The sequence below is a fragment of the Temnothorax longispinosus genome, chromosome 4, assembly GCF_030848805.1.
Source record: "Temnothorax longispinosus isolate EJ_2023e chromosome 4, Tlon_JGU_v1, whole genome shotgun sequence".
Lineage (NCBI taxonomy): Eukaryota > Metazoa > Arthropoda > Insecta > Hymenoptera > Formicidae > Temnothorax > Temnothorax longispinosus.
The window spans coordinates 17,914,826-17,937,495 of record NC_092361.1 but is presented as its reverse complement, the minus strand read 5'-3'; the positions used below and the strand labels follow the sequence as shown (position 1 = coordinate 17,937,495).

Genomic DNA, 22,670 nt, shown 5'->3' with positions numbered 1-22,670 from the left:
GTACGGCCCCCGAGTGCTATGTTCTATGCTCGGATCGGACGGAGTATGAGGGATGGGGAGGGGGAGAGCGAAAGAGATCTAACTTTACGTCAGTCACATCAGCAGTATTCGTTCTCGCGCCTGCAGCTGTGGTGGTGGTCTACTTCGTAGTCGTGGACGAAGAGAGTTGGGTGTGAAGAGAGTATTCTCTCCTCTCCGGGAAGGATCGGTCGCCGACGTCGCTCGTCGCCGTCGTCAGCGTCGTCCTCTTACTTTTATCCTCTCCGTCGCCCCCGCCCCCCGTCTCTCTCCGTCCTCTAGCTCGTTTTAATTCCCCAATCCCCTCGGAGATTCTCTCTCTACCTCTGTCTCTCTTTCTCCCTCTTCTCCACCTCCTCTCGTATCGCGGGTATTGTGAAACAGTGTGAAACGCGAGGCGGGCAGCGGTTCCGCGTATATACGCGGGGTCCGGGGATTACATTTTGCGAGCGCGAGTGGCCGAATGTCCCGCTGAGAATTATGTGGAATAGTGACGCAGAATTGGGATCGGTCGCGCGTCAAGTCAGCTGACATATTGCGCCCTGCTGCACCGCAACAGCCTTCGGTAAGTCATAAGTGTCGCAATCCCGTGCGCGCTCGCTCGCGCTCTCTCTCTACCCCGCGGCGCGCGGCCACTACCCCGTAACTCGCCCGCGCCGCGGGACTATTTTCGGGTCGGGATAGCCGTGAGAGACGGACGACTATTTCTCCTCCTCCTCCTCCTCCTTCGCCTCCCCCGCGTATTATTCCCGAGCGGAGCTCTCGCGAGAGAGCCCCGTTTTCCCCCCTCGCGCGAGTTACGTGCGCGCAATTATCTCCGCTCGCGCGAGAGAGCAGAGCCCGGGAGCAGAGCGGCAGAGCCGCAGCCGCGCCGCGCCACGCCGCGGCGGAACGGCGGCGGAACGACGCGGTAGGACCCGCCGACGTGTTAAGTGGCCTGTGGCGCGCGTTCCGCGAGCGGAGAGAGAGAGAGAGAGAGACGGACAAAGGAACGGCGCAATTCGCGGCTAAGTGCGTATTCAAGGATGGTAGCCATGCCATCCTTCCGTCTGCCAACACCGCGACGGACGGCGGTCCTCCCTCGGTGCTCCGTGCATGCGTGCGTGCGCGGCCAGGCCTCTCTTTCTTTCTTAACCTCTCCTTCGCTTCCCCTTCCCCGTCCCTCCGCTCCGCTCCTCCCTCCTCGCCCGTCCCCTTCGCTCTCTTTTTATATACGTATATCTGTCTTTCTCTCTCGCTCCACTCTCTCCTCCTTTCCACTCTCCTCTCTCGCTCTCTCGACGTTTCGACGACGTCGCCTCTCTTTTTCACTATCGGTCTCGCACGATGGCAGCGCTCCGATCTGATTCGAATGTATGCGTGCGCTTAGACGTCACACGAGTGCCGAGTTGCCTCTACTGCCCCTATCCGTTAGACACGTTAGACTCCTCCGACTCCGAATAGACGCTTTCCGAAAATGAACAAGGTACTTCCCGCGTGGCCGGACGCGTCGCGTCCAGGCCCCGCGCGTAGGCATTATATTCTTCCTACGAGATAAAGCGACTTCCCCCCCTTCCGTCGACTCGTCTAATTTACCTCGTGCGTAATTCTTATTTGTCTCTCGACCGTGCCACGCGTGGTAGGGACGCACGTCGAACGCCGTCGCTGCCCAGCGAGAAAGAGAGAGAGAGAGCTCATATACGCCGCGTGTCTCACGGAAAATTTTTGATCAATTGATATCCAGACGCGGATGCGCTTTTCTCTCGCCGAAGAAGAAGGAAGAGAAAAAAAAAGAGTGCCCGGTAACGGGTTCGTGACGCATGCTGTACGTTTACGCGCTTACGCCATTTCTCCTTGCCTCCGCCTCCTCTCCCCTCCGCCCTTCCACGCTCTCTTTCTCTCTCTCTCTCTTTCTCTCCTCCGAGCGAGACCCGCGAGTCGCCGACGCACTTCCCTTCAGGTGTCCGTCCCTTCGGGGACATTCCCTCCCCTCCCACGGTTTTATTTTTTTCGTACACTCTCCGTTGTTTACAATCTTTCTTTCTGGCTCGGCGAGAGTCTCGGGATCGCGGAATCGCGGCCGCTGGGCCGCTCCGGCCGAGAGCCTCCGGACCGGGTGCCCCTCGGTGGTCGAACGGAACTCTCTCGCCGCGCGTGTTTCCCAGAGAGTATAGCGCGACGCGTGCGCGCGCGTGTGCAGCGCGCCTCCTCTCCCGCGGCCTTATCAAGAATAATTTCTGGTATCTACACCGCGCGCGGTTACTTCCTCTCCCGTGTGAGCTTTACCTGACTCCGCCGCGCTCGGCTTTGACGCCAGCCGCTCGCGCCCACGTCATTACACGCTCTTGCTCTCTCTCTCTCTCTTTCTGCATGTTGCATATGGATGAATAACACACATACACACACACACACACACAATCTTGCGTATTAGCACCCATATTAATATATTGTACATATACAGTCTTGGCCAAAATTGTTAGGCACTTTATTAAAATAAAGTTTCTTCAAAATAACATTTATTCTTGAAAGAAATAAAAAAATAAATATATTATAATAACGAACGCTTTAGCAAACAATTTTTAAACGATAAAAGTCTTTTTCCTGGTATTAGATTCAGTACAGCGTAATGATTATAAAAGTGCCTATAATAATTTTGGCCAAGGCTGTACTTATTTAATTTTTCAGCTGAAAACAATATATCTAATGTTTCAATGCTTGAAAGGGTGCTATCTTAGAGTGCTTAAGTAGGGAATATCTTTTTTCTCTCTTCCTCTCTCCTTCTTTCTCTTTCCTTTCTTTCACTCTTTCTTCCTAGCCTAGGATTTTCTGAAATCAGAAATTCCCGGAAAGAATAATTCACACGCGATAGTGTAGGTAGCAACGCGAGCTTTTTTTTTTAATCTACTCGGCGAACAAAGCTTGAGGCTTAAGAGGTTAGTTATTAATCGTCTGATACGTAGCCTAACGTAGCCATTGCGAATATATTTATGTAAAAGATAAAATGTATTCTTTCTTACTGTATAATGGTGTTGTGTTAAAAGGTCTAAATGGCATTAAAGTGTGTTTTTTTCCTTGAAATTGAAACGCACACGTTTTTTTATTTAAACGTGTTAAAGGGTTTTTTTCTCTGTAACTCTGTTGTACGGAGATACGTTGTGTAACTGCAGATAGTAGAGAACTAATTTAAGAAAAGCAATAGTTATAGCCACATGGCAAGGCGCAAATCGTCGCGGAGTTATCTAACGCTGAAAATTAAAGGCGACGTCGAGCTTCAAGAATAGAGTTAGATAACGAAATTTTTTTTTTATTACATGGCACCGACAATTTTTTTCTTAGAAATTTAATCTCTGATTAAAAGCCGAGACGTTCTCCTCTGCCAGAAATTAAAAGCGAGGACCGAAGGGACGCGGTCTCCCGCGTGGTTTTCGTTCAATCGAATCCATCGTGAAACGTGAAATTTCCTAGGACATCCCGCCAACGTTGGGAACATCCTGCGCGAGCCGCCTATTTTTGATACACTCGATTAGAAGGCTCGTCGGACGAGTTTAATACATGCTCCTCCTTTCCTCGTTGCGCGTTCCTTCTTGCCGTCAAACACGTTCGCATTGTAATTTACATCGCCGTTAACGTCAATCGGCGGCGTAAACTCTTTCACTGTATCTTGTACGAGCTTTTTTTTTATGGCCATCATAACGGGTCGTCGCGAGCGATAATGAATTCCGCCTCTCCCCTCCCCCCTCCGTTCCGCCCCCGCTCGCCGCGCGTTTTGTTTATATTTATAGACGTAGATTGATATACTCTATGATCCAAGTTTATCTATCTATTGCATCTTATTTTACTATGTGCACTTTAATATATGACCACTGAGAATATCAGCTCTGCCTATTTTATACCTTTGCATATTTGCGCATTCCTGCCGTGCACACATCGTATTCAAAATTCCCTATTCCGTTTTCTTATTACAATTTGTAGGCTCTCTACTTCTTCACGTTGATCGGCAATTAAATCTTTCATAGGTTTAACTTTGTCATAAAATTTGTACTGAAATGTTTTATTTATAATTACAGGAAAAAAATACTTTTGTTATTTATTCATACTCTTGAGGAACTTAGTATTAAATGTATAGATTGCATTGCTTTAATTTTTAATATCAAGCTAACTCGGTAACTAAAAAAGTTTAATACAGTCCGTCGTTATTATCACATTAATACTAAATAGGGGCTCCACTGTTTAAAAAATGATTAATGAATACGTGACATTCGAACGTTCGACATGTTATTACACTTCTCGCATTTACCCTCAACATTTACAAATGGGAGTGGGTGATGTTTGATCACCCTGTCTACATCTACGAGTGACAATTAACGTTGCAATTGGCACATTTTTAAACTTGCCGCTTCGCTGTACCTTGTCTTGTTACATTATTTCGACAGATTTATTTGACATTGTAATAAATGTATCTTTAACATGTCTCCTCTTTTTCCTTCCTTCCTCATTCCTTACGTCCTTCTTTTTACAAATTTGTATGAGCGAGGTCATACGAAGTATACCGTATATACTGTCATTCAATCATAAAGAATAACTAAAGTAAAGATGATCTTCTATCGCTGTATACTTTTAACAACTGCTAGAGAGTTTATCGTTAACAATTATTTAAATTACATAATCTATACGCCTACATGTTTATATAGGATTAGAATTAATATATTTGTAATTTGCTTGAACAACTGTTAACGTTAAATAAAGTGTATTGATTAATTCTTCTGTCGTAATTGAGTATGACGCAATTTTTTTTTAGTTCATAATTAAAATTATGTATAAAGAGAGGTGATGTCAGGAGAATCGACGCAAATTTATGCGCTGAATGTTCGACTCTCCAATTGATCTTGATTGATACAAACATGCTGCAGTATATACTGAACATTACGAAATTATCGTAAAACACTGACGGGCACTTATAAAAATAATGGCGAGATGACCAACGGTCAGTTTTAACAATATCAGTTACTAGTTAGTTTTAATTTTAATGAAGCTATTTGTTATCTGTCCCTGTAAAATTGGAATTAGAAGATACGCGCGCGCGTGTAGAGAATTAAAGTAACTTAAACAAGTTAGTAAGAACTGCCATTAATAATTGCTGTAAAAACCAATTAACTCCGAAGACGAAATGTGCACGGTAAACAATTTATCGATACGTATTAAGAACGACTACCCTCGTGACCTATTTCCACTATAAAGTATGCTGTATTACGAAACGCGCAACGATATCCGAGACAAGCTTATTGACTGGCTTAGCTCAGCGACGGCTTTAGTGGCCAAACCTATGAAGACTTTCTTTGAGGAAGAAATTTCAGATAACTTCGGTCAACTTGTAGTGATCAAACGCCAATGTATTTTATTCTGTCCTTAATTGGCCCTTATAAAGTCCCCACTTTCAAGAAGGGGAGAAAAATTAGGTGAAACAAAAATCTCTGCAATTTTTTAACAGCTCGTGGCATCGTAAACAATTCGCCACGCTCCGTTCGCACGTTTATTCACTCGGAAAAGTGAAAAGTCGACCTCTGACAATGAGCCTACAATTCCTAAATTTCAAAACGAGGGACTTCGCCGTGCTGCGGGATTAATCTGTCCTTTCTTTTCCATCTCTTGCGGGCTGGCTCGTAATTGCCTACGATTTGCTATTTTATTTTTACATCTCGTTGCGTCTCGGCTTTTACACGCTGCGGTGTCGCTCGTCGCACGCACACACGGCGCGCGCGTGCGCGCACAACGCGCTCCGTGCTCCGTCTGCACGCGCGACGGATCGAGGAACTTGTGTGTCTCTCTCTCTCTTTCACTTTCCACCTCTCTCTCTTTCTCTCTCTCTCTCCTTTTTTCTCTGGGACAATGTACTCTTCGTGCTCACGCACGCGCGCGCGTGTACGTGAAAGCTGCGGCGAGGTCGTCGTGAAGTTCGACGCCTGCCACCGAGAGCGGGCGGGCAGGTAGGGACGCACGGGGGTGACCATTCAAAAAGAAAAAAAAGCACTCGCCGCTCTTACTCACTTAAGTATCGGCAACGGGGATGGCTTATCGACGGGCCACGACTAATACCGTTAAACATTAACGATATCAAGCGGTCCCGGGGAATTAATTATAGCAACAAACCTTTTTGGGTCATTTTCTAAGTTAGAGCTTATGATTGAAGATATTTAACCCGGGAACGATCTTGAAAAAATGAAGTTTACATCATAGTAATTATAAGAAATGGTTCTTTCGTTTTTAAAATATTTTTTTGATTTATCATTACTTTTTTTTAGAAAATATGGAGTAAATCTATGTACATACTGTCCTCCAATACTAATAAATCACAGAATAATGAAAAATATGTAACGTAATGTCAGTGTGTTAATACTTTCTACCGATGTCAATCTTTTTAAGCATCCGTGATTATCTAGCATCAATTAGTTCCTGTTACCGGCGCTTTCCGAGGGAACGTCTGAGTATGGCGATTATTAGAAATTTTTACGCGCATATCGTCCGAGATAGCGTGGCGCGTCCTTGCTAGTCACGCATGCGAACGCGGGCGCTATGGCGCCCGCGCCCGAGCCACGAAACGAATATGAATCATCATCTCCCGGTCGGCGTGAGTGCGCGAAAAATACGGGACGTCGTGGCTGCTCCGCGCCGCGCCGCATCGCGGATGCGCGCGCACACGTGCACACGCAAGATATATTCCGTTCCGCCGCGCGTTTCCGCGTGCGCGCGCGATCCGGCAACGAGAGTGAATCTAGCGCCGATTCCCCGCGAACAAATCTCGAAATCCCCCCCCTCTCTTTCTCTCTCTCTCTCGCGCGCGGCACGAGTTGCCTCTGTATTCGCGCCGCTCGTAGTCCTCGTAGATGCCTCGACCAGCGTGAATTTGCATGCGCGTCGGGGCGCGTGGTTCCCGTCTACGTGTTCGCGCGTCGTGACTGTTGGTCATTCGAGTCTATTCCGCGAAGTTGGCGTTCGCGCGGATCTCGATTCTCGAGAATAGCCGTCCCCGCTGTTCCCCAGGTGTGGTGGCATCGCTGCTGTGGAGCCGTGATAGAAAAACTGTTTGGATTTCGCTCCGGAATTAATGCGATCCAGTTGTCAATTATTGGCTGAAACAGGCGCGCGCGTTTTTCTATTTTGTATCGTGCCGCACATATCTGACCCACCTTTTCGTCGAGCCACGCTGTTGCGAATTGGACTTGATGAAAATATAAGTCCTCGAACGCTCTTTCCGCCTTTCGTTTCGGTACGATGCCGGAGCGTCTATCGATGCGCGTTAACGCGTTGCAATGAGAAAGAAAAAAGAGGAGCTATCCTACGAATGGAGAAAGCCGATCTGGATGAAATGTCGATGCTTTTTTTCCGTATCTGCATCCGTGATCTCGTTGCGCTCGAATTGCACCGTTCGGTTGTTACACACGAAGAGCGCGCGCGCGTCGCTTTGACTTTGATCAACGAATCCTGGATGGGTTTCGTCGAGAGATATTAGTTCGGAAAACTCATTTTGCGCGTTAACGCTTTCTAAGGTGAATTTATCGCCCCGCATTTTTCGAATCGATCGGGAGTCTCCCGATCTCTCGGTATCTCTCGGCATTAGAGAGGTAACACCAGTTTCTGTCTAGCAGGGACATAAATAGCAGGTGCTCGGCGCACCGCGCCGATCCGTTGTGTAATTGGATTTGAAGACTAGTCGATCCTGTTTTCTTCGGTCGTCTATTATTGAATGGGCGCAACCGCGCGTATACACGGCGCGGCGGTTAAAAATGATACCGCCGACAATATTAGCGTCTAAACACGAACTCTCGAGCGACACTTTTAGTTTCGTGGTCGTTACCTGCTCCTGCTCTAAATTTAATCCTTAAAACACGTCGGTTCTCGGAGAATCATGGATTCAAAAGTGCGCAACCCTTTGCACAGCTCTTTCACAAAAAAATGAGAGAAAGATTAGAGAGAGAGAGAGAGAGAATCGTCATTTATTAGAGTCTGGGACTACGTCTCCTAAAGCGTAAAGACATTACAAAAAGGAAAATGGACAGTACATAAACTGTAATAATGCACATAACATAATAAAAATGGAAATAAAATAATATAAAAAAGAAAATGAATGAAATACAAACAAAGTAGAATAAAATCTGTGCGCGCATGTAAGATGATACTGAAAGATTAAATTGTATCAGCACAATCAGCTGTGGATTTACAATGAAACGATAGTAAATAATTATAAAGTTTACACTTAAAAACATCAAGAGGGAAAGAGAGAGTTAAATTTGTCCAATAATATAATTAATCCTGTTTTCCTCCTATTTCCAGACCGCTTTTTGTCGCGCGCTAATTTTATCTTCTTTGATGAGAGACATTTCTGACATTCTTTACGAATATCGGCTGGATATTCTTTTTTTCTTTAAAAGGAATGTAAAATTCATTAACAACAATTATATTGATATTAACTTATATAAATTCAATTAAAAATACATTTCATTGTTACAGATGCATAAAAATGATATCTATATCTCGTTGCGCCGAAAATAAAATTATTCTCGTCAGTCATTTTAGAATTCGTGTTACGTTAAAATCGTACCGCCAAAAGTGGGTTAGGTTTTGCTAAATTCCGTTTGTGTTCATTGTCCACCGTGTGTGGTTCGCCGAAAAGGAAGGCAGGGCCATCTCCAAGGTTGTGGACTCGCGGCCGAACTCTCTTCCGAAATCCGAGATATTCCTGTATGATAAAGGCGGTGGCGCCCGAGCCGGCGCGCGAGCCCGACTAAACGACTTTGCGAAGGTCGGACAATCGTGCAACGGCCGTTGTGGGAAAGGTCATTTACTCCTTCGAGTAAATAAAGCTCTCGAATCGGACATAGCTCTCGAGAACTTCCGCTCGACTGGCGCAGCTGCGCTTTCTTTTTCGGTGTGTACACGCGGGTATACGCGTATACAGTTGTTAATTGACATGAAAGGGGCATATTCTTTGTTCTCAATCTGATATATGCGAGCGATTCATAAGGCCTGTTCTTTTTTAGCTAAACTTCTTGTAAGGTTCATATTTTCTCTTTTTCTCTCCAACGTGAAAAGAAAGAGAGAAAAGATGAACAACCATGCAAGAAATTCAGCCGAAAAGAACAGGCCTATATACGCATATATCGCCAAATGCGCGGCGCGATTTTAAATCGAAAATCGTCGAGCTTGAGGAAACTGCGCTTTTCGACGCAAGTTCGAAGTCGCTCGCCTTCTCTCTTGGCAGAAATTTAAATTGGGCGTTATCTTTCTCGTCGTGTCGTCCTAATTGCCCTCATCATTGTCGCCCACTTCGTCCTCACATCCGCGCGAAGGATCTCACTTCGTTATACGTGGATTCGATCGATACGAACTCCTCCCGTACTCCGCTGCTTGACGTCATCCTCTTTTTATTTCCATTTATTAAAATCGTCGCTAAGGTCGCGCACGCGTTGCACCTTTGATAAACATATTGGTAGGGTGGAGGCTTGGAAAAAAAAAATAACGCGATCGAATTTCGAAAGATAAGAAGCTACACATCCGAGGAGAAAAAGTAAGATATTCTAGCATGAATGAAGAAGCGTGGCGATCGAGTCATCGCGTCACGTGAACTTTACCATGACTCTCACTTCATACATATGTCTCCCCCCTCCTTTCTCTCTCTCTCTCTCTCTCTCTCTCTCTCTGTATTTAACTTTTTCCTAGAGTAAATATTTTTTTAAACTAACGCATGCTGTTTACAATTTATGACAAAGACACGACAATAACGTAGCATGACAATAAGGCATGACAATAAGAAATCTTTTTTGTTATTCAGATGAGAATTTAGACCCTTCGCTCTCTTGATAAATTTTGGACAATATTTTTACGCCACGCGAAGCAAAATCTATTCGTATTTGAGGATTCCTATTTGAGGATTTCGCGGGTCAATTCGCGAGAAAAAGAACCGTTAGGATAAGTAATCGGGAAATCGCGAGTGCGTCATTCTTATCTACGTCGCGTGAGTCAAATGCGCGGGCATGGTGAAAGACGTTTGAGATTAGCGATCCGATTCACAATGAAGTCAGCCGAATATGGATAACTACATGCATACATTGTGTCTTCCTTCGAGATTAGTGACTAGCTAGTTTCGCGACAAAAGCGAAGAAAGTTGCGTGCTTTGCCTTCAGAGAATTTTATACTATTCCTTATTCATTTTTATGCAAAGAAAGAAATATACGAATAACAAAGATAATAATAATGATGTACGAGCGAATTTGTTCTGAATCTATGGAGTTATACGCGTATAAGTTCAACCGATATAAGAATAAACCACATTTTGATTTTGTTCTTCTGACATCATGACCTAATTTGTTTTCAATGAGAGATATCGGGTGTCGCGATATAAATTTGCTGATAATTACTTCAAGGTTTATAGTATATTATCGTTATTTTATACTTTATCGATAAACCAAACATTAAGAAATGCAAGCAAAGTTATATAAATGCTTAAGAAATAAACACAGAAAGGAACATAGTGTCAAATAAAAAATTAATGTATTATGTACTTCTATATACGCAACAATCTATATAATTTTCTTATAAGAATTTCAACTTTTTATTTCAAATTTTTTTTTTGGTTAAACTATTGCATAAATGACTTCATTCAAGCAAGTTTTCTTCGTTTGACGCATATATCTTATTTCAAGATTATAGATTGTTACGTATATACGAGCATATATAAGTCTTTATTTGACACTTCTTTTTTTTCTGCCTTATATGCCCTAATATGCGTGAAGTTGCACGTATATTAGGGCATATTCGGTGCTTCCCGTCTAAATTTTCGTGCATCATGACTGTTGGTTTGAAAAACATTATTGTTGCATTTTTAATTATTATATGTTATACAGTACTGTTATTAGCAAAAAAAATTGATCTATCAAACTGCGAAATGTCGCTTTCAGTTACTTTTGAGACGGTCATCGCCGTTTCTCGAATACCAACACGATGCACCGCGGATATTTGGTGGCAAAGCACGCGGCCCGAATACGCGTGCAAATTTATGTGCCGAGGCACTTACGATCCCCCGTGCGCTCTACAAGTTTCAGGAAGCGGGAAGAAAGAAAAGGAAAAGATTTAATTTGTCTTTCTCGCGCCGCGCGCGCTTTTGTTCGCCTTCGGCCTTGCGCTCAGTGGCATTGCCTCTTTCCTCATTGTGACGGAGGGGTTTGCCAGCTCGGTACTTATAACCGATGACGATGTAGCTGTGACGTGGCTAAGAATAATGTTAAAGCCATTGTCTCGCTAAATCTTAAGAATTATTTGCGCGGTGAGGATGTCTGCGAAGCTTTATCGGGAAAAAAAAAACTAATCTAGGGACATTCTCCTAAAAAAATTGTCGATTGCGAGAGACACAAAGAAAATAACAAATTGGGATAAACAAAGATAAAGGAGGAGATATCGTAGAGAAGCATGTTAAAGCTATTTCATAAATTTTCCTAAATTTTAGAAAGGATTATTTAGAGAGAACGACTATACAAAGCTTTGTCGAGAAAAATTAATCTAGCGGGACATTTCTAAAACAACTCGATTGTGAAGAATACAAAGAAGATAAAAACTTAGGATAAACAAGAAGAATAAAGGAGGCGACATGACAGAGAATAATGTTCATGTTATTGTCACGTACATCTCTAGAATTATTTGCGTGGCGAGAATAACTATAAAGCTCTTTGTCGAGGAAAAGTAACTTAGGGTCGTCTAAAATAACTCTCGATTGCCAAGAAACACAAAGGAAACAAACAATTAGGATAAACAAGAATAAAGGAGAAAAGTGAAGGAAACATCGCGGAGAATGCTGTGCGAATTATTAATTAAATGTCGTTTAATATTCCATTCGCGCGGAAAAACGTCCGTTTTTGACGTCTCATCGACGTGGTATCGCAGCTGTCAAAATTTCACGTGTCGCGTCCGTCCCCGCGTTGTCGGTCGAGTTCGGCGAAGAGAGCGCAAAAGTGGGGTTAAAGCCCGATTAAGTTGGGGCTCGCGGGTCGAGAGAGAGAGAGAGAGTGGAGGGAGAAATTGCTTTTCGACGGATTGTGCAAAACAGCACGGTTGTTTACTCGCATCTATCCGCGAACGTCGAGTGCCGCGCGATAATTTCGGAGCAAACATATCTGTACAATATTTACAATCTTTCGCGTAAACGATTCGCCTGTCGATTCTCTTTTGTTAATGATCTATCTTTCGAGATATCGTTCGAGATATCGTTTCCATCCGAGAAGAAGCGAAAGAGAAATAGAGGGAAGAGAGCGAAGCTGACTCTCTATATCTCTACAAGCTTCGCTCGCCTCGTCGTCGCGAGGAGGCGAGCAAGTCATTCGGTGATCGCGTGTTCCGGCGATATCCAGTTTACTCCGCGATGTGTGTTTGGTACAGGAGATATCGTGGCGGCGCCACGAATTACGCGAACGCGCGCGCGCGCGCGCGAGGCACGACGGGCGAAACTGGAATTAAACGTCGAGTAATCGCCGCGTTAAAACCCGTCGCCGTGCCACCTGTCCCGGCGTCCCCCGGTCGCAGCGCAGCGCGTAGGAGTGTTGCATTGGAAACACCTTACGGGGAAGGTTTTGCTCGGCGGGTCTCGTAGTGCTAGAAAGCCTCGCGCGGAGGCGTCGCGAGCGCGCGGGTGCCCCCTACCCCCCACCCTCCCTTCTTCCTCTCCTCTCTCTCCCTCCTCCCCTCTCCGCCGCCCCTTTCTTATCCACTCGTTTTCCTCGCATTATCGCCTCACTTCACTTCGGTGCCGTCCACTGGACTATACCGTGGCGTTTTCTGAACGCAGCTGCTCCGGTCCCTCCCTTTCCAGCTCTCTGTCCTCGCAACGCATTTTGTATGGCGATTTTTTATCGTGAGACCGACACAAAGAGAATCGCCCGGGAGATAAAGAATTTCTTTAATCTCGCGCGATTAAAGGCCGGACACGCGTCGTGTTACAATGTGTTTCTTAAGTTTGATATTGGTTAAAGCTGGACTTTTTGGGCACAATGGAAAGTTTAAGAAATGATATCTTGCTACACACACACACACACACACACATGCGTACTTTATATTGCACTTTGCAGTCATCTATTAAGGAATAGTGAACTTTGACAATTCTTAGTTGAAGCATTTTATTTATGAGAAAGTGTACGGTCATAAGTCAAGTCTTTGAATATCCCGATTAAGCGAACACGCGATTACGCCGATTACGCATGATCACGACGGCTAAATTTTATGCAAATGCCACTCTTATCAGAACAAAATAAAAAAATTTTCTGTTTGATTATATATATATCTGATGCAATTAATGCCAATGTTACTTGGACTCGTGGAAGAAAATATTTAAGCCTTTGGCATTTTTTTAGATCGTGGAAATGTTGCGTACGATTCAAAAGATTACCGTCCCGAGATGAATTAAATTCTTCAACATATATCCGCGTACATTCATCTCGAGATACAATCTTCATCCTTAGATGAAGCTTTTACATCTTAAACTTAGGCAATAATTTTTGAACGATTAATAAAACGCAAAATTTTCTTATTTATTTGTGAAGATTATATATTTATGTCATATGTGTATATAAAGAGTATATATTTATTATTGCATAAAAACTATTTGCGAGGTGTGCAGATATCAAGAATTTGAATGTTCGAATGACGGAAATTGACTCAAAGTTCTCCCTTTCCTTTCGGATTAATATTACCCTTATTTATTTTACTTTTTAAAGATACTATAGGCGTGAATTACGCATTTCAATTCGGCGTACTTATAATTCGCCCAGTTACCCGATATCGATAGAAACTCCGTCAGACATTCGATCGAACGTACACTTTCAACTACTATTTCGGTACGGTTCTATATGCGCGTTCTAATAATTTTTTCCCGATCGAGACGGCTGACCCAATTCCTAACCTCCTGCGACCCCTTATAACCGATAGGGAAGAGGTACCATTTGATTCAGAATAAAGATACTCTTTAAGCAGTCGGGTTTTAATAGTACCCAAATCTTGGAAAGTGGGCCGATTGCTCGTTTGGCAGATCTCTCTCTCTCTCTCTCTCTCTCTCTCTCTCTCTCTCTCTCTCTCTCTCCCTCCATTTTCGGTTAAAAATTTTATTTACCCATCACATTCATTATAAGAAAATACAGCCGAGTCTTTAATATCTTAAAATCTTGACCTACAATACACGTATAATATTTCGTGACTTAAAAATTGTGAGAGCATATCGACGTATGAATTAAAAAAAAAAAAAGATCGATTTCAAATTGGTCATCAATTAATCATAAATTTTATAAGGTCGGAACCCCTGGAGCGTATAAATACTATAAATAATACATGGAAAAACTTATATATAGATATGTAGGATTGTAGCGCTATATTGTACGCGCTTGAATCTTGCAAGACTAATTTGTAGAAAAAGTGTTATGCTTCCGCTCGCGCTGATTGATCTATAAACTCGCTAGCTTTTCATTAACTGTGCTCAAAAGATAAATGTTGAAACTTAAATATATCGCCCCCATTCTCCGCCCCTAATTAAAATCTGATTATAATAAGGTAATTTGTGTCACATTCAAATATACTCCTGTTTCCTTCTCAATTAGAGAATAAAGCTAATAATAAAACAGATCGATGACCCAGCTAGCGATTCAAATGTCTCACTTAATCTCGTTTCAAGACAACCCGATCAAGATTTGCAAAGCTGTGTTTATCCGTACGTGAGTAAGCTAGATTGATTTTCGAAAATGTTTTTGAATCGCATCTCATTGACATTAGATCAAGCGACCCAGATCCATTTTTAGGCCACATTTTAATAATATTATGTCTGTGGCACAAATCCTCCGTGCCGTAAAATATCTTTTCGCTGCGTAAAAAATTCATCCTTGCATAGAATCTCCTAAATAGCTCGCGCGCGGCCGACAACGCGCGGTCGGAGTTCGGAGTATCGAAAAAGTGGACTTGTCCCGCTTCGCGGTTCGCGGCATCAATTGGATTCAATTGAGGAGCCAATCGCTCGCCGGGGCGCGTTCCGAAACCGCCGCCGCCGCCGCGTGCGCGCGAGAGCGCGCCGCATACGAAATCGTGAGAAGCGGGCCCGATCAAATTTTCAGCCGAAGAAATTCTCTCGCCGAAAGGAGTTTGCGCTCGCGGGGAGAAAGCGCGGAAAGTGCCTCCCCCGGGGGGGTATTTGGTGGTAGTACCAGCCGAGCGCATGCTGAGCGGCGGCGATGGCGAGCGGTTGCGGTTCCCCGTCCACGATCGGCGCTGAATGCGCCGTCGCCGCCGCCGCTGCGGCAGCAACCACCACTGCCTCTGCCGCCGTCGGCCGTCGTTGAACGCGCGTCCGCCGCGCTGTGCTGTATCGCGTCGCCTCGCGCGCGCCTGGCGGTGTGCCGTGCCCGCCGTGCCGTCGCTTACGCGTCCGCCCAAAAGCCCCAGCGCGCGCCTGGCCGCTCCGCGCGATCGCCATCATGAAAACATTCGCCCGTCGTTATCGTTGTTTCTCCTCCGTCCTTGCGGGCTGCAGAGCGCGGATCGGAGGGTAATATCGAGCGCGTCGGGTGCCGGGATCGTCCGCACGATCCGCGCGCGCGAGAGACCCACGGACACGTTGTAGCGCCCAACGACACGCACCACGGCTCCGTCCGCCCGTCCACTCCACCGTCGTCGCCGCCGTCGCCGCCGCGCACGGAAACGCGAGGCCCTGAAGGCAGCTCCGTTTCGTCGTGATTTCGCGTGCCGTGCGAAGTGCGCCGCGAGAGGATTGTAAAACGAGAGTGAGAGAGAGGGAGAGAGAGAGTGTGTGTGTGTGTGTGTGTGTGTGTGAGCCAGCGCGACGGAAGAAAGAGACGGGCGATCCTCTGTCGACAGTTCTATTGTGCGGGGGGTGTCCGCGGATCGCGATAAGGATACGGCCGCCGCCACTTAAATGCCTCGCACAAATTCCTACTCCATGTTGTGCATCGGTTGCGACACGGCTGCGTGTTGGAAAGTGAGTAATATCCCGAGTATCGCGCTCTGCGCGATCACACGCCTTTCCTCGGGGGGCCCCCTGGCCCCTCTGGTTTTGTCGCGGAGAGCGAAAAGAAAGGGAAAAAAAATGTCATCGCCAAGATGACGTAGTAAAAATTCCTAGGAATCGTTTCCCTTCTTCCTCTCGCCCTCTCGCTCGCTCCCACCGTGGGGTTTCTCGCCTTCTCTCCCTCGCTCCCACCCGGGGTTCTCACCTCCTCGCTCTCCGCCTCGCGTTTGGGCTCGCAGTTGGGGCCATCCGAGTCTCCTCTCTTTCTCTCTCCCTCTCTCTCTCTCTTTTTCTCTCTTTCACCTTCTCTCTCCCATTGTTGTGTCCTTTTGTTGAAATTTCGGTTATTATCGAGTGCCTCGGCGTGTCCGCAGATTGCAGATCCCAAGGGCATGCCTCGTTGAGAAGATATTTATGTTCTGACCTTGCACGACGCAGGAAGTAGGCTAAGTCGCCGATAGGTCCCATTTTCTTTTCTCGCCAGTTCGCACCGTGTTCTGACATTTTCGAAAACTCACCTGCTTTTCTTCCCTGAACACGCTTGTCACGATCGCCGAGAGGTAACGCGGCTATTTTGGATTTTCTCGCGTTGGTGTGATCTTTACGCGCGGCCCTGGTGCGGTTCCTGTTGTTGGGACAATTTTATTGTTCACATTTATCTCTTTGTCACGAAAAAGAGATGTGTCAAGATAATATACCTCGTGAATTAATTGATGTAATACCACAAGCTTCGTATTTTGTAAACTGCAACACTCTTTGTTATCTTGCTTCGATTGTGATTTGGCTTCGTCATTCTCGTTTATGATGTATTTTAACTTGTAACGCACTTAATATTCTCTCAAAGTAATATACACCGCTGTTTACATACTCATGTGCGAGATAATTGTTTGACATATTTAAATACGAGATATTAATTGATATTTTATTTTTTATATCCTCTGCTATTAATCATACGATTTATTTGTGACAGGTGAGTACATGGTGACACACGGTTGCAGAGGAGCAATTGGGAAGAGAGCCGCAGCAAAGGACTACACCTAGTTATCTTACACCAAGCTGACTGCAACTTTCCACTGTTTCTCAAGGCAGTGATCGCAACTAGGATTTATTAAACGGGAGTTTCCTTGATTTAACCAAGAGACACTGACACACAAAGACGACAGTTATGGAACGAGAGTCAAATCCTATGCAAGCTCTGTGTCGCAGTGGCTGTGGATTTTATGGCTCGCCAGCTACCGATGGCCTTTGTTCCCTATGCTATAAGGAAAATCTAAAAAAGAAGCAACAACCACCAGTGTCAGCTGCCACCGTACCAACCTCACAGACTGTCTCCAGCAACGCTGGCACGTTGCAAGGCAGTTTCGGTAGCCCAGCAGCAACAGGAACGACGGCCCAACCTACCATTCCTACTATACCTCAGTCAACGTCGGATCTGCCCAGTCCCAAAGAAGTGAGTATTACCATGATTTCTTCATAGCTATTCTGCACAAACGTAACGCCTTTGTTCTTTCAATTAATTTGCAGAAAATAGCGCTTATAAGCAGTCCTGAACCCGCAAGGTCGTATACATCAAATTGTTTTTAGTCTGTAAAACATATACTTTGAAAACGGCAAGAGGAAAGAATATTAGAATATTGCTAGACTGAACTTTACAGAGACATTAAAATGCAACATTGCATATATGTATTTATTGCTTCTTTTGCATTGTTTTAATAAAAATTTCTTGTAGAAATACGCGGACTGTAGACAAGAAATTATATGATTACCTATACTCTACAAAAGTAGATTATCTGTCTTTCACAGATTATCTGTCTGCGAGAAGAAAATGATGCAACACATCTAATTTATATTGAAACAGTTGTTTCTGATATTGATTATGATATTTATGATATTATGATAAATATCTCATTGAACATCTGCACATGTCCTATTTGTTATTTATAACTTTTATAAATGATATAGATGAATTTTTATATCTAATTAACGATCAATTAGTATAAGGATCAATTAGTATAAGGATTTATGTGTTTTTGATATAATAATCTCTATATATATAAAATATAATATAATATAATAATGAACATTTTTCCATTAAATTTGAAATAGATATAACGGAAATTTGAGAAATATAAAAGATATAAAGGAAATTTTAAGAGATAATTATAATAATAAATAATTATTTTCATCGTTCTTACAGTATGTCTTATACTTTTGTCAATCAGGTAAACAGAGAAGATCAGGAAAGTGAAGTAGGTGTAAGCAGTGCGGTAGCTGAAGGTTCATCGGCGAGTAGTGGCGATGTAGACGACTCCTTTGATGGCAAAGAGACTGATAAAGAATCTAAGAAGAAGAAAAATCGTTGTGCTGTATGTCGCAAAAAAGTTGGTTTGACCGGTAAGTGTCCATGTAATGTAATGTTAATTAATTAGTAATGCAACGAATTAGAGTTGTTTTCATGATGATGAACTTTCAGGATTTGAGTGTCGTTGTGGAGGACTATTTTGCGCCGTGCATCGATACAGTGACAAGCACGATTGCAAATTCGATTACAAAGAAATGGGCGCTCAAGAAATTCGGCGCAACAATCCAGTTGTTGTTGGTGAAAAAGTGCAAAAAATTTGAACTATTTAGTGTGTAGTCGTTGGGAAAATGGTTATTATAACTATATAAACAAACAGAATATAAAAGAAAAACACGCAGAAAACGAGATAAATTATCTGGCAGCTGATTCGCACGTCGAGGGGTGAAACGAGCGAGCGTGTAAGATCGTGTGCGAGAGCGAGAGAATGAATGTGTGTGTGTGCGCGCGCGCGCAAGAACGACAGTAAAATTGTTTTGTAGCTGAATGCCGAGGAAGGGTATAGAAAGAGAAAAAATGAAGAAGAAAAGAAACGAATATCAGACAGAACAAATAAACGAAAGATTACAAATTAGAATGTGTGCGCGTGAGTGAATGAAATTCGTAATTGGATGCCAGTGCCATGTAAGTTTCAGATTGTCATCTAGTGAGAGAATTTTAATTGAGAATATATCTGGTTACTAACTGCTGCCAGCTTACTATTATTACCTATTATTATCTTCATGATTATTACGGATTATGATTATTCTATATTATGTTTATTAATTTACTTAAATAGAAAATTTTTTGCGAATATGAAGCTCGTTTTACGTAAAGGCAGAACTCTTGGTGCGGTCAGTCGGTCCAGGACGTCTTAAGAGTTTTGGTTTGTTCGAGAAATTTTATACATTACTGTTTCGTTTATATATCAAAAAGTAAAAAATAGGGAATGTTGCTTAGGTAATGGCTGACGTTGATGGGTGATCACAATCTTAGGTTAATAATTAGTCTATAATTATTAAGTATATTAGTCTATTGATTCATAAATAATGCAATGAAGTATAAGTAGTACTGTGTGTTTATGTCCAATTTCACGTGAATATAACCAGCAATTATTACTCATTAAATATGTTTCAACCTATATTGCAAATAATTATTTACACTACGGCCGCCAATCTGGGATTTGTAAATTAAACCCCTCTTTAACGTATTTCTTCGATTTCTCTTAGAACAATATAAATGAATTGTTAATGGTTGAAGTCGATTAGTTTACTCGTTTCCTTTATTTTTGCTTGTTTTGCGAGTTTTGTAGGGTAGCTGCGCGAGGTATTCCGGTGCTGCACAGCAGCGCATAATGTAAGAGTAAATGATTAATAAAATGTCTAGAGAGGCCGGGCATTATATGAACGACGAAAGATAAGAGAACTATTAAAGTTTGTAAAGTGTGAACGTATACTAAAAACCGTGCGCGAAGGATATTACACTGATAAATTTTATAATCCACGTACATACTTCTATTTTTCTTCTCCGCGCTCAAAACTCGTGCCGAACTTTTCATTTTTTCCTTTCTCGCCCGTAAACACCTTATACATGTTTGTAAAGTTATAGCATACGCGAAAGGGTGCTATAGCTGTTCAACTTTCTTCTACTCCTGTAAAACAAGATGAGTGAAAACGATAAAACTGCGCAAATCACGTATAGGTCAATTCCTTAAGAGCTTCATGGAGTGGGTTTGAATTTTTTAAGAAAAGAATATATTAAAAAGAAATACACACTGCGACTTCCCGATTTCGCGTGAAACAAAGTAACAATGTCTCCTATCTTTCTTTTTCTTTATGTTATCCCGAGACAAAGCGCTTAATCTAAATTGTGCTGCCGTGCTTTTAATTCTCGTTTTGTAATTAGTGGACTTGTATAAAAGTGAATATTATTCGCCTAAAAATTTATTTTTGCGTCGCCTCGAAAAAAAAAACATGTACATCAAATATCTTATTATTTTCGATAAATATATAAAGCGTTCTGTTAAATGTGTAATCGTAAGGGTCTGTCAGACTTTTTATGTGTCTTTTCTTTCTTCAGGCTTAAGCAAATACGCCGCATTAGTTATCCCGTATTAGTTACCAAATATACTTCACGCCGTCGTCGCCGAAAGTACTCCAGCCGCGAACGAGTTTTCTCTTCGAACACACGCGCAGCGAATCGCAGCTGAATTTCCAAAACATTACCTAGAAATTAAGGCAATCGAAAACGGATCTTTCGTTGATGGTCATCGATAATTCGCATCGGGCACGATTCTTCGCGATCTTTACGGGACGACTTATATATATGCGCCGACTTCACATAGACAATATATACATATATATACATATATATATCTATATATATATACTTTTATCTTGTATCAAGATATTGTTGTCGATGAATATGTTCTTTTTTCCTTTTTGGCGCACCTTTTTAAGAACGCTGACGAGAGAAATCAGAATCGTGTATAGAAGAAAAAAAAACGCACACCACACACGTAGACACACAATTACATTCACACATATACACGTTACACATACACAGACACCGATTATCAGTAATATCGACGGAATGGTTGCCTTCAGGCCTTCATCCTATTTTAGGCATAGCATATTTTTCTAACGTGTATCGCAATATCGGAATAATCTTGCCTAGCGAGAGCGATCGAATGATAGGAGGAGAAAGAGGGAGAGAGTGATTGAAGGAATGCGTATGTGGAGAGACTAGTGATGCCTGGGGAGAGTGAGGCAGAGGAATGCGTGCAGCAACATAAATGATTTATAGAAGACGAGAGAAAGAGAGATTGAGAGAGCGAGAGAAAGAGAGAGAGAGAGAGAGATAAACAAAAAAGATTTATCAGCGACGATCGTACTCGGCTGACTATATAAGGACGTAACACGATGCTTGTAATTATTACGATTGATATTAGTACGTTTAAGCTATTAAAAAAGTAACATCAACTTTAATATATTATATGATTACAATTACCATCCTTTGAAAATGCTTTAGACATTTAGGTTTCACGTACGTAAAGAAAGTTAGTGTGCTCCCTACCTACGCTCTTTCCTCTCTTTCCCCTTTTTATCCCTCCTCCTTCTCCCCCTCGTCCCTTTCGTCCTCTCTTTCCTTCCGGCCCTACACGGGACCCTTTTGACAGTTCTCGAAATGTTTATAATTATAGCGGACTATATTTATGTATATTTAAAAACAAAATATATATAAATGCATCGCCCCTAACGAAAGCCGGAAATCGTTTTTTGTGTGTTCTCGACTACTTTATATAGAGCTCTTCAACTTAGCACCTCATCGAATTATATTGTAGCTGTACGCTGTACAAAGAAAAAAAAAGAGAGAGAGAGAGAGAGAGAGAGAGATATGAGGAAACATCTCCCGAAGTTTGAACGAGGTGCGACCTTATTTTCTCTGTAATGAAAATTTTTGCTGCAATAAACGGTTTATCTTTTACCACGCTGGATATACCCGATGACATATGTATCTCGATCGAAATTCGTGCTTTTACACGTACGACAGTGCCTTTTAAAAATTAACAGCAAACATAAGCCGCATTGAACGCATTTTTAAATAATATATTCACTCACAATTAAAAAATTGCCATTGTAAAATATATATATATATATCCATCGAAAAATATAACGCGATTAAGATAATACATAAGGGAATAGAAATATTTCTGAAATAAACAATTTTGCAAACAATCGGAAAAAAAGAAAACGGCGATGGATTATCGGAAAAGGAAGAAAGCGGAAGAAAAGAATTTTCTACATCGATAAAAATTCTGGGGGGTAAGAGGATATTGGATATTTGAAGAAAACAAGAAAATTATTCTCTTTTTGATTAGAACTCGCTCTACGTGCGAAATCACGTAAAACTACCGAGACTCTCATAAATGCCTCTTTGATCGTACTTGTATTATGTGAAAATCAACACCCGCGGTGAACAAAAAAATTGAAATTAAAGGATAATAGGCATATTATATGGTAATGATTATTATGGTAATCTATGGGAGAGCAGCGGGCAATAAATTGACTCTGATAAAGATATACGCAGATATGTTTTCTTTTTTTACTAGAAATTCATTGCATGATCGAAGCATTCTCATCTTCGTCGGAAACCGAAGTGCTTCAGCGAATTTACATTGAAATAACATTTATAAACATCCAGCGCCATTTTATTTCGTAAGGTTTGGCGTCACGATTGATCGGAACATCGTGTCTCTATCATGCGAATTTGTATTTCATGACCTTAAAG

General features: G+C 42.7%; 1 protein-coding gene across 4 annotated transcripts; it reads left to right on the top strand.

Moving 5' to 3' along the window:
- Positions 1-14: 14 nt before the first annotated feature.
- On the top strand, positions 15-21,866 carry Drn (doctor no). Of its 4 annotated transcripts, none has more exons than XM_071775353.1 (4): positions 15-583; positions 17,013-17,492; positions 18,265-18,436; positions 18,516-21,866. In XM_071775353.1, the coding sequence occupies exons 2-4, from the start codon at positions 17,208-17,210 to the stop codon at positions 18,662-18,664; spliced, it is 606 nt and encodes a 201-aa protein (XP_071631454.1). In that variant the 5' UTR covers positions 15-583; positions 17,013-17,207; the 3' UTR covers positions 18,665-21,866. The 4 variants fall into 4 exon arrangements, with proteins under 4 accessions (XP_071631454.1, XP_071631455.1, XP_071631457.1 ...); XM_071775354.1 differs by lacking the exon at positions 15-583 and adding an exon at positions 15,337-16,012; XM_071775356.1 differs by lacking the exon at positions 15-583 and adding an exon at positions 16,231-16,483.
- Positions 21,867-22,670: the final 804 nt, after the last annotated feature.